We start from the raw sequence: 13,163 nt of genomic DNA, 5'->3' as shown, positions 1-13,163 counted from the left end.
TAACTGAAGCGTCCCAAAAAGTGGTCGGTTCCAATTCCAGGGATGGTTTTATAAGAACTACACTTTTGTCAAGATCTTCAATACCAAGTTCTTCAAGCAAATCTTTTTCAAACCACCAAAAGAAACTAACGACAAGACTGTATTTCATTACAAACTGAAGTTTTTACACCATTAGAAAAAAAATGTTTGTTTCAATAGAAACGTGTCTTTTTTTAAAGAATAAAAAGCTGTTTTTAAAGATGAATACGCTACTAAAAAAGTAAAATGTATTCTTTTTTATTTATGTATTTTTCTATATTTTTTCTACTAAAATATGCATATATCTACTTGACATCGAAGTTGCTTGATTTTTTTTTTTTTTCATTTACTACAAAATACAATTGTATATTTCCTATAAGTTTAGGGTCGTTGCGCTACCGCCAGACGTAAACAAAAACAAAAAAAAAAATCTTTTGCATTTCATTTATCTACCATAGAGGCAAGTTTTCCACAGTATAGTGTTTCAAACAAAGAAAAAAGTATTTTTTTCGGCCCACTCTAATATTATATATATATACAGGCTGGTACGAAACTATTCGAACAAACTTCGGGAGCTGATTCCCGACTCCGAGACTAGCAAAAAAAGTCCTCTGGAACTTTGGTCAATGAGGGATAGTTTCGGCGATATAAAGTTCCGAAATCGTGGGAAAATGAACCTCATAGGGCTGTAATTCAAAAACAACGCAACGTAAAGAGTGTGGTAGATATTACCCAAAGGAACTTATGGATTCCCTATAACCTGACAAGTAATCCGTATGTTCCTTTGGAGAATCCCTCGCACACATCTTGCGGAGGTTTGACACATACATTTTTCAATCGAGCAAGTATGACTTCGAGTGTCATGTTCTAAACCGCACTCTCTAAACCCAGTAGATTGAAGTATTGGCATTCAGTAACAATATCCTAAATTAAACATGAATTTAGACAGATACTTGAAGTGTCTAACAACTGTTTAAAAAGCTTCTGGTACCCATAGTTTTAAGATATTTTGTTTAAAATTTTTAGTCCCTAAGACATCAACTAATTCCTTGTAATTAAGGCAGGAGTTAAACGTAGTTACTTCGGCAAGATGATTGTATATTCCAAATAATAATAAATGTGTTACAAACTATATAAATTCGAAGGTAAAAAATATTAGTTCCTGAACATATTACCTAAAAATAAATAAATAAATAAAAATGGTCACTACTATTAGGATATGCTTACTACGAAGACCTAAGTGTTTCTTACTGATATGAATACAAATATTACGTTCAATATTTATTAAGTATTTCATTTCAAATTTCAGTAAAGTAGATATTTTCCCCCTTACCAACCGAATGCCTTTTCTTTACAGATTTCGTAATTACTGCCAAAGTGTTTCCATCTTTTGGTCAATTTATCTCACAGATAAACGACATTCCAAACTGAACTTTCCTGAGGACATTCCTGATTGTGTTCTTAAGTGAAACAGTAACGCTCACAAACTAGCTACATGGAACAAATAAATTAAAACCAAATATATTTCTTACCTCCCGACAGGCGAGCTGGCTTCCGTCTTGTATATGGACCAAAATCATTATTATAATCAGGAAATGCTTCCAAGCAACACTGTTCTCTCAATTCCCTAAAATTGATATAAAATAAGACAACAAATAATACACAAGTAGAAATGCAGAATGAAAACATCGTTGTAGAAAACAAGCGCGGCTGAGTTATGGCATATTCTATGCATCACGATAACACATGTACCTAAAAAAAAAATATTCTTGATAAATTCGATGAAATTCTATTTTTATTCTACATACATTTAAAAACAAACTAAGCGATTGCACAAACCTCTGCAGTAAATATGCACAAACAGCATATAGAAAGAAGTTTCTAACACACAGTATTAGAAAAAGGTAAATCTTATATCCCAACAATTCATAACCAGTCGAAATAAGTTTTCTGTATTTTAAAACATTTGTTTGGATTTAAAAAAAATCAAGGTACTATAAAAATATCAATTTATCACCAGTAATCTATACAGTAAAGGAAATAATAAGTCTTTAAGGAGAGCTGACAAAATAATTCTACGTAAATGATTTAAGATATACAAACACTATGGCAAATAATTACATATTTTCAGTCTATTTCGTCAATTGCTTTGGAAAACAGGTGCAATACTGTATAAACCATCAAATACAAATCTAAATATTGACATTTCAAAAGTTGTTATACAACTCAAGGAGTTCAACATTTATAATATAAGACGTTGCGGGTGGTAAAGGCAAACTCAGTATCAGGTCATTTCCTTTGAGCGACGATAGGAAATACGAATTTAAATACAAGGTTTCTAAAGGGTTCCTCACGTTGAAGGTTGCGAATCTTCTTCCTACCTACAAAAATAAGTAGTTTACTGAAGGGTGAAAATTAAAATGTGATTTTCTCGAAAACAGTTCCAACGCTTTTATTTATGTCTCATACACTAATATTTCATTAACAACCTTATACTCTGATATAAGTTATTTCACTGGGAAAAACAAAAATTCAGAAAGGGTAGTTTACTCTTCGGTGTTAGTTCTTTCTGGACGATTTTCTCAAACATGATTCTGTCGATTGTTTTTCATACTTCATAAATAAATATTTCATAATTACCTGACAATATAGTATAACTTATTTGTTCTGAAAAATTCACAAGGGATAGTCTACTCCTGGGGTTGTTTTTTCATACGATTTTCTCCAAAACGAATCAAGCTATTTTGATCATATTTCATATATACATATTTCATTAATAACAATACACTATGGGATAATTCGTTTCTCATCAAAACATCAACAAGACGTAATCTGCTCTTGGGGCGAGTTTTCTTTCTTTTTTTTTTTTTCTTTCTCTTTTCAAAACCGAAAGGTGATTTTATTCATACTTCATACATACATGTTCCAGTACCCTACAATACGAGAGTCATTTCACCTGAAAACACCCTTAAAAAGTACTTTGTTTCTGGGAGTGAGTTATGCTTGTTTTACAATTTCCTCAAATATGACTTATGCAATTTTGTTGATATTTCGTAAACGAATATTTCATTAATAGCTCTAATATGTGGCTTACATTATTCCTCATAAAAAGAATCTACAAGTAATAGTTTACTTTTGTTGTAAATTTTCTTTCAATGGAGTTTTCCAAAAACATTTTTTAAACAATCGTCCAAAGAGAAATCACCATCAAATATAAATTTCCCTTGTGGACGTCTTCATGAGAATTGTATGGTTATTGATGAAACACACATTTACGCAATATGAATAAAATCAAGTGAGTCCATTTTGAGAAAACTGTCCGGAGAAAGAACTCATTCCAAAAGCCTACTATTCCTTGTACATGTTATAGTGAGAAATAAATTATCCCACATTGTGCAGTTATTTATGAAACATAAATTTGTAGATTATGAACAAAATCGCTTGTGTCATATTCTCGAAAAAAAAAAAATAATAATAGTCTGAAAACAAATCACCCCCAAGATTAAACAACACATTTTTTTTCCTTTTTAGGGCAAATGAGTTGCGTTGTTAATGAAATATTTCTTTATGAAATATAAACAAAATCACCTGTTTTGGAGAAATTGCGTGAAAAACATCCCCAAGAGTACCATTCATATGGATTTTTTCAGGACACGTATTTGTATCCCATTGTCAGGTAATTAATAAAACATTTCTTTATAAAGTCAAAGTCCCCATATGAAAATGTGACAAATTCCAGGCAATGTTCTGTGCATGTACAGGTACATGTGACTTTAACAGGTACTATACAGGCGCCTGTAGCTGTAAAAAGCATGTTAGTTTCCCACTGACAGGTGAATCTACCTGTGGCTATAAACATGTGATACATGTGTAGATGGTGTTCAATGTTAGAAGTTCTCAAACATGCAATGAAAAGTATCTGTACATATAAAGGAGACATGTAATGTACATACACCAAGGTACATGCATAGTACAGGTCCATGTAATATACCTGGGACATACAAGAGCAATAGGTATGTTCAAAAAACATGATTCAAATTGATGGCATGTGCCTGTAATCTATCAGTCACATGCATGGGAAATGCTAGTTTTTCCTCTTAAGCCCATGTACTTAACATGTACATGTAAAACACATGCAAAGTACCTGCAGAACGATAGAAAAAATGCAATGTAAATTACATGTTTACATGCGTAAGTTAGGAGTGAAAAACATGGAATGTACAATACGTGTACATATAAATGAAAACAGGTAAGGGACATGCATCCACGGAAAATGAATGTCACAGGTGCATGTATTGTACCTGGCAGACGTAGATAAAGCGTACATGTACAGGGAATATAAGACAGGTAAATCACTATGTATCGGAAACTACATGCCACATGCATGGGAAATGCATTATTTCACCAGTATGCCCAGGTACTTACCATGTACATGTAAAACACATGCAAAATACCTGCAGAACGATAGAAAAAATGCAATGTAAATTACATGTTTACATGCGTAAGTTAGGAGTGAAAAACATGGAATGTACAATTCCTGTACATATAAATGAAAACAGGTAAGGAACATGCATCCACGGAAAATGAATGTCACAGGTGCATGTATTGTACCTGGCAGACGTAGATAAAGCGTACATGTACAGGGAATATAAGACAGGTAAATCACTATGTATCGGAAACTACATGCCACATGCATGGGAAATGCATTATTTCCCCAGTATGCCCAGGTACTTACCATGTACATGTAAAACACCTGGAAAGTACATGCAGATGGATAAAAGGATACGATAATGTATTTGACCTAACATCGGTAATTTTCGCTTATTTCTACGTGTCTCGGTGACCCGCTTGGTGACTCTCGGCAGTAGCGTACGCAGGAATTTATTTCGGGAGGAGTCCAAACTCAATATGAGAGTATTTTATATTAAAATTTCTAAAGTTGCCCCTAAAATTAGGCTAAATTTACATAAAAGTCGAAATTTCGGGGAGGGTCCGGACCCCCAGGACCACCCCCTGCGTATGTCCCTGACTCGGCCCCTAGGCGATGGGGCTGTATTTGGAATTATATACGGGATCCATAGCTTCAGCGTTAATCTCAGCGAGCCTGTAAATTATAGACTTGACACTAATATTGGTTATTTTCGATTATTTGTACATGTCTCGGTGACCTGCTGTTGACTCTTGGCCCCCAAGGGGGGTGGGCAAGTGAACGCAATCGGGAGTTTCACTATGATCTCAGCGATTCCGAAAACTATGAAGTTAACATTAATATAAGTCATTTTCGACTATATTTTCATGTCGTAGTAAATCCTCCCTTGCGACCCCTAGTTCGAAGTTTGGAAAAAATGCTTCGTCTTGGTCTTGGCCGTGGACCAGCATACCCGTGACCAAAATTTGATAACTCTCGGTCCATTCGTCTGGCACCCAAAGAAGCATACGCACAAACACACTAACATTTTATTTATATTATATTACTGCACAATTAATTAAGAGATTCTGAAACTCATGGGGCGATTGCCCCCTTGACTTTCTCAAATGACACCCCTGAGTCTGAATAATAAGTTTCCTTTCCTTAAGAATTGCGATATGTGAACAATACACAATTATCGTCATACACATATAAGTTATTCTTATATGTATATTGTAAACTTGGGAGACAATATCGAAAACAACATAATTATAACGTGATCAGAACCTATATGTTTACGCACAGGAAAGACGCTTGGCGCCACAGCGTTCGTTTGTTCGTTGTCAATCGTCTGCTGGTTGTTGACGTTAGGGTTTGTGATCAGTGGTTTTTCTATGGTTGTGTGCTCGATGGTAGCGGATGAATTGTAAGTTTCCACAAGATTACAGTGGCTTTCAAGATGTCAACGGCAAATAATGCGTATGTTGTAGTTGAATGGGATAATAATACTTATTCCATTCTACACCGCAAGAAATGTAAATGTACAGGTAAACTTACACTTGGAAAAGTGTACCCTGTACAATGGAAAGGAAGCACGTGCTACGATGGTAGAATTCTTTATGTAGGTGAGTAATGTATTTGGCTCTAACAATACTTTAACAGCTATAGATGTAATTAATTTAAGATAATGACATATATTTAATGTGTGATTCATTACCGTGTGTTTTGCAGTGAACTGTCGAAACAGAAAATTACCGCGAATTTGTAGTAACTACCGAACGATGGAAATACAAATCGCATGAATCTACGGATGTTAATGACTCAGCGAAGTACATTGGAGAAAATGTCTTCTGGCTAAGTAACAGAGTATTGTGCTCACTTTTAATTCACTGTCACTCTGTTATATTTTAGAAGTATTTACTATTTATAATCCTAAGTTTTTTTTTTTTAATTTATTTATTGTGTGGCTAGATCAACAACAGTTGGCGCCAAAATAAACTATTTAGTACACTTTAACTGTTGGCAGTCGACCTGAATCTAGATATCTGAGTTTAAATAACACTTTTGTAGGTATCAGAGTAGAATAGTAGATTTTTAGTGATTAACGTAAAACAGTGTGAACCATGTTGGTTCTTGGGGTTTAAGTGCTGTACCGCCTCCAATATTTTGGAAATCTACTGGGTGAATTGGATAATTTATTTTGGGGCCTATGTTTAGCAGAAGGGGTCCAGCACTTTTCTCTAAAAAATGTTACAATTTTGGTAATTTCTGTTCACATTAGGCTAGTTTAGGGTAGGTTATGTTAATTTAGGTAAGCTTAGGTTAGTTTATGTTATATTAGTGTATGGGTCCAGCATACTTTTCCAAAGAATGATAGAATTTCGCTTATTTCTACTAATAGTAGGTTGGTTTAGGTTAGGTTAGATTTGGTTACGTTCTGTTACGTCTAAGTACTTGCATCATTCGTTTCTTCTGTAAATTTTCTGTTTTTTACGTGCTTTTGGACCTCTTGTACTAAACATACTCCTATTTTGGTTTGTGAAGGAGCTTGAATGAAAAGCAGATTAGGGGAATAGCTGAAGTTAAGAAAGGGGTTTGGTAGGCTGGTTTTGGTGTTCTAAGCGTCATTGTATGTGGAGGCGGAAGAGACTATTTCACATAGAGGTACACTTGTTATGATTTAGTGGCGAGAAATGAAGTGTGGAAATGGCGCATATATATCAATATTATGACATATCGTGTGAGTTTTATAGAATTACGTACACGAAAATAACGAACGTCAGCTGTTGAAATTGTGTGAAAGACACGGTGTACTATTTACAAGTGGAGTGTTACTAGTATGAAACAACGACAAGTGCTATTCAAACTCTTATCATTGCCAACACCCACCTGTTTTCACTACCCTCGCTCATGCGCCTGTTCCTTTACCCGCCCTAACTAACGCGCTCTGCTTTTAGTGAGCACCTAGCACAGGTTGGTTAATGTCTTGTACTGTAGTTTTCATATCATATACATTCGGACGTCTTATTTATACGCAAATAGTAATGTTCTATTGCAAATTGTAAAAATTTACATGCCTTTGTTTTGAAGGTAATTGACTTGTAACTGAACCTAACCTGCCTAATGTAACATAACCTAACGTAAAGTAATGTACTCTAACCAAATGTAGTTCATGTTGGTACTTCTTTTTCGATTTTCATGTGGTCTGGCGATACAGCCAGCACAAATGCCATTTCTTGGGATGTAGGAAATGAACTGCAACATCATACGTTGTAGTTTGCGTGTAGGTTTTGTAAGTCTCGAATGAGATTATGAAGAATAGCTACACCATGCAAACATTACTACTGTGCCTAGATTCGTGAATATTTACATACGTCGGCAAAATAAAAATCATTTGTCTTAACTTTTCTTGCTTCAAATGATTCCATAAGGCATTCTTAAACTCTTACTGTACAGGCCCAAGTAACAATGTACTACTACCGAGTAATAATGTGTGTGTGTGTAAACCAATTTATAAAAGTTTTGTCTTCGGTTTACAGACATTCATAAAACATTTACTTCTTTCATCAGTAAACTTTAGGAATTGCACTACTGGGGAATAAACGAGGTTTATGCTTATTCTAAAAGCGCACCCACTGACTTTAAGTTTTGGAGTTTCCCGTTCTAATAGTTGAGTTGATTTTGAGTTCAACGTCCCTTTCAGCAACGAGGCCATATGAAACGTAGACATACTGATTAACAGGAAATCCGAACCACATGAGCTTCCACTGGGAATCAAACCCAAGTTTCTCACGTCAAAGGCGCGTGCGCTAACAGCTTAGCCACGATCTATTCTAATAGTCTTGCGACAGCGACATCGCAAATGGACTAACTAATGCGAGAACTGGTGTTTGTCCTGCAGGAGGCATGGAGAATGCAGGGCACTCCGATAGTCGGAATTAATATCGAACACAGTCCTCTTTCATATGCAGTCACTCGTTTAACCGCAAAGTTATCATTTTTATGTCCACATATTTTTAAAAAATCTGCGCCCCTATATATTAACTATCAGTATACACTGTTCTCTACGAAATTATTTATTATATATTTGTACTCCTACTGCGAACGAGTGATTTAGAAGCATCGGCTAGATTGAGGTATGCAGTTTCTGTAGTTTGCTAGCTGTATAAGGGACACTTTATCTCAAACTTTACCACCCGGGTCAATTAGATAGCCTTCTCACATCTCCCGCAATGGCACTACTTTCAATCGGTCAGTATCTGCCACGATTATTTAACTACTGAACCTACTACTTTTCCTTGGAAGCTGGTGCATGTAATCTGTAGTAGATCCCTTTAACGGGTGGCCCTTTTCTTGTATTGCTTATATTTTATGAAGTGATTATGATGTACCACCGAAAACTTCAGATGCAGATGACATCATGATGGATTTTTTTTTCAGGTACTAAAACCGAATGTGAGGTGGAACAAAGGAAGTTTGTCGGGAAGACGGAACGGGTAATAAGATATGATTCTGGCAGCAGTAATAATTCTGATGACCTAAGTTCAACAGATCCGATTCCAACAGATGAAGAGGATGAAAATCGTAGAAATCCAGGCAGTTTGAAAGAAATATTTGAAAGGAACTTTGAAACTATTGTGAAGGACCCCACACTATGTACGGATAATTTTCCATCTGAGTCGGCTACAGAAACTACACCCGGCAGTAACGTCTGGCAAGAGCAAATAAACAGAACTTCTTGCAACGGAAGTTTACAGTCAGCATCCGCCAGTAACGTTTGTCAAGAACAGATAGACAAGCATCCAAGCAACGCATACTTATCAGCTCAGAACAGTCCATCAGGCTCGAAACCAAAAGTACGAAAGATCGACAAATGTCAAAACTGCAGCGTACTGAAAGAAGAAGTTAATGATTTGCGCACCAAATTAGACGAAGAAAAATGCTTAGTAGATGCTCTAAAGAAGGAATGCGCTTCCAGAGATAAACAGCGGAAGCTCAAAGTACCGAGAAGTGTCAAGACATTCTTGTTCACATTGCTAGATGCCGAAGATCTTGAAGAATCCAACCATGAGGTGTCACCATCCAGTCAAAGTAGTAACGTAAGTTTCTTTTCTAGATTTTAAGACTAAGGTTTTAGATCAATTTATCGCCGTTTTGTAGGGAAGGGGTGCGGGCGTACAATTGTTCAAATTCTTAGGGTCATACAAATATGTAAGTGGCGGTCCAAATTTCTCTTTCTGCTTGCTTATTTCAAACTATGAGTAATTTAAGGTAACGGCATAGTCTCTATAAGACAGACAAAGTCTGCATTAAGTATTTTGTCTCTTTTCTTTGTGTGGGGTCGCAGTGGCTCAATGGTAGAGCGTTTACTTTTGATTATTTGATTTGATTATCGCTTACGTCTTTTTTTTCAGGAGGGAGGCTATATGAGACGTGGACATATAGTTTAAAGTGGAATCCGAACCTCTCTTTCAATGCTCTACCACCGGGAATCGAACCGGGATCTTTTACGCCAAAGGCGCGCATTCTAGCCACTAGACCAGTGGAGAGGGTTACAGCGTTCACCTCTGTTCATTCCATCATTTCATTGGTTCTCATCATCACTGTCTCCTTTAGCTTACTCCACATAACCGCAGAACGGAAGACTCGAAAGTCATTTCATTTTCTCTTTCTTTGTGTGTATATATTTGCATTTCATCTGTGCTTATAGGAAGATTGCACCTCGAAAATTCTTGCGTATAATGTATCCATTCTCGTCCCTTTCAAATGTGATTGGGTCACTATTTTCGGAAAGCCATCATTTGCGGTTTGCTTGTTTTAATTAGATTTGACGGCACTGTTCTTACATATGTTTCTTTTTGTTTCCTTTTTGCTAGCTGGAGGCGTATAAAATTATATGTATTCCCTAGACAATGCAATTTTAAAAACACGCTCAATTTCGCTGTTGTAGTAGTGTTTGATACATACTGTTCATATGTTGGGCAGTTATTGTGCTTATATACGGTAGAGTTACAATTATCCGGATTAATTGGACTACACTCGATCCTGATAACTTACGAAAATAGTATTTTTATACAAAAATCTAAATTTGCTTAAATGACAAATTAAAGACTTATAAAAACAAAGTAGTTTAAATTTTGCATGTACAGTGTGTTAAAATCAGTCAATCAGCTCACACTACTAGTTTCGATCCAGCTAAGTCTCGCATCGTTTCGGCTTTCGTTATCTCTACCCTTGTTTTGTGTTGGGGGGGTTCAAGAACCAAAATCAAGCGCAAAAGATTGTTCGTGGTAAGATCGTTTGTTTCCAAAGCAATTCGGGTAATTTTATTTCTACTGTACATCATATATGTAAAAGTAAATGGTAGAATGTGTTAAGATTAATTATTGTGTTAAACTTTTACTTACAGGAATACTCGAGATCCGTACATGGAGATGATGTGGTTCTCAGTCCTGATTACCCTGACATTACAATAAAGCATTCCCGATTAATTCGCTGCGTAGCCAGTGCAGGCCATTCTGCTACAAAGCTCACGAGAAATCTTATGTCGTGCTTTTTTGATGATGATGAGCTTAGTACAAGTTCAATAACTGGTCGTGGCAAAATAAAGAAAACACTGTCTCCAGATATTATTAGTGCTATCAAAGGTATGTTAGGTTTCATATGCCTTTTACTTATAATTTTTGTTTCGCATTTCTTGCATAGTACATCATGGAGGAAGTGGGCTATATTTTTAAATACAAATTGATACTTCTATAAATCAATAACAAAACAATTCTTTATTTATTTGTATCATGTTTAAGCACAATAATTTAGCTTATGCTGTATTCATTTTTTAATTCTTCCTTACTGGAAGTGTGAAAATTTGCTGATTTTGAAACTGCTCCGATAAAGTGGATCCCTGGGGTCTTCTGTTAATGGGCTAGAATCCTGTAGCACAAAAGGTGCTGAACGAGAAATTAAAGACGCCGGTCTGTAACCTTAATTGTCCTATCAAAGTTTTGTCAAATTACAGTGAGTGATAGGATGACCTGTAGGTCTGAGGTACATTATGATTTCTCCATTGTAGAAACGTTTCAGAACTCCAATGACCGACTTGTCCAATGGCTATAACAATACTGCAATGACTTGAGAAACTCGTACATGTGTGCATTTGTGTATCCAACAGTTATATCTGCATTAAGTTTACACATTTTAAGTTATGCCAGTCATTAATTCAGTAAAAGAACCTTTAAAGGAGCACTGCTGGAAAGGTTGAGCAAATTGGACTCTGCTTCACTTTAGCTACCATGCCGGGGTCCACTTTATCCGCCACCAGTAATTAAATATTTTTACATGATGGTTTTGATGTTCTTGTAAGGTCTAGTCAAGACAATGTCACCTATTTGTTCTTAATATAACATGAATCTAAATGAAACTAAATACATAAGGAAAGACTTTTTAACCGTTCGAAAGTTTTGAAGTCTGCTACAGACATAAATTTGCGTATTCTTATTTGCATTCAATGACATCTTCAGTGAAAGCTTTGACATAAGAGTAAGCAATTTGCGTTCTCTGATAATGTTGCCAACTCACTTCAAGAAAATCGACAAAATAAAAAAAGGAGGGTCTGCTTTAGATGACGGGTTCGCCAATACCCGAATTCCCTCTAATTTGACCTCGAATATAATTTTTTTTTGTTTTGAACAATGTCAGTACTGCAATTCAATCTGTGTTGGTGCGAGAGGATTTATGACACTTCTTTTTCACGTGTAAAACTCTATTTACTGTTTCTTTATTGGTGTTAGTAATTGCTCGAATTTTCATGTAGCGGTTTCGAACAATTGTACCGATTTTCTACACACATTCTCTGTCACAGTGGGTTTTTGGATTGTCCCTCCTTCCTTTAACATTCTTGAACCACTCGAATACGCGTGATAGATAGATACTGATCTCCATTAACGTATGTGAACAAATTGTAAGTTTCTGTGGCGAATTTTCCAAGTTTTGTACTTGTTTAACTTTTACACTTAGCATGATTCCGACTGATCCACCTGAACCCTTCTCTTGGTCACCGACATGACCTGAAATGAGAAGAAATCAGTCCAGGATTGAATGGTACGTTATGGCCAATTAATTTGCCACTTCTTTACCCAATCCTATCGCTACTTGACTCATAGCTGTAAAGAACCCTCGCTTGGTCTAGTGGCTAGCACGCTTGACTTCTGTTCGCGTGGTCCCGGGTTCGATTCCCGGTGGAAGTACAGTTGAACGATCGAAGTAGTTTCGATTCCACTATAATCAGCAGGTCATTCTCCTTTAGTCTAGCAGACATAACCGTGGGACGTTAAACTAAGTCAAACCAATCTTATAGCCGTAAAAACTATAAATACACTTCTAAAATACTCTTTAAACAGAATGTAACTATTTCTTTCTTAACAATAACTATATCTGTAGTTGTTAGTTTCTCTACTGTCCACCCAGTCACCTCCTACAATCAGTGTTCATTGTTCAATATATGACTTTTTTTTAACTTGGAGTTTGTTTCTTTCGTTATATTTTCAGCTTAGTATATGTGTAAAAGATCCTTGTTGATAAGACCTTTCTTTGATCACAGATTATGTTCTCCTCAAATTTCCTAATACCAAGACGTCTGCAGTTCACGCAGCTATGACGGACAAATGTGTACAGGCGGCTCGGAAGAATAGGCACGGAGACAAGCAGAAGGATCAAGATGATCAGTAGAGTTTGTGTTAAT

General features: G+C 36.0%; 2 protein-coding genes across 5 annotated transcripts in view; one reads left to right on the top strand and one right to left on the bottom strand.

Annotated features, from left to right (window-relative positions):
• LOC145686345 (uncharacterized) overlaps positions 1-13,163 on the bottom strand; it is a 244,867-nt gene that overhangs the window by 110,253 nt on the left and 121,451 nt on the right. For all 4 annotated transcript variants that reach the window (XM_081759588.1, XM_081759589.1, XM_081759586.1 and 1 more), the window contains exon 5: positions 1,551-1,645. In XM_081759588.1, coding sequence (XP_081615714.1) covers positions 1,551-1,645 — 95 coding nt within the window. The remainder of the gene's footprint in view (positions 1-1,550; positions 1,646-13,163) is intronic.
• LOC145686347 (uncharacterized) lies at positions 4,882-13,160 on the top strand. The gene is made up of 4 exons (XM_081759591.1): positions 4,882-6,051; positions 8,867-9,525; positions 10,836-11,073; positions 13,023-13,160. Exons 1-4 carry the CDS (start codon positions 5,886-5,888, stop codon positions 13,148-13,150), a joined length of 1,191 nt encoding a protein of 396 aa, XP_081615717.1. The 5' UTR covers positions 4,882-5,885; the 3' UTR covers positions 13,151-13,160.

The sequence above is a fragment of the Thermobia domestica genome, chromosome 5, assembly GCF_964235325.1.
Source record: "Thermobia domestica chromosome 5, izTheDome1.hap1.1, whole genome shotgun sequence".
Classification (NCBI taxonomy): domain Eukaryota; kingdom Metazoa; phylum Arthropoda; class Insecta; order Zygentoma; family Lepismatidae; genus Thermobia; species Thermobia domestica.
Note: the sequence above shows the minus strand (reverse complement) of the source record. Positions and strands in the feature narration are given on the sequence as shown.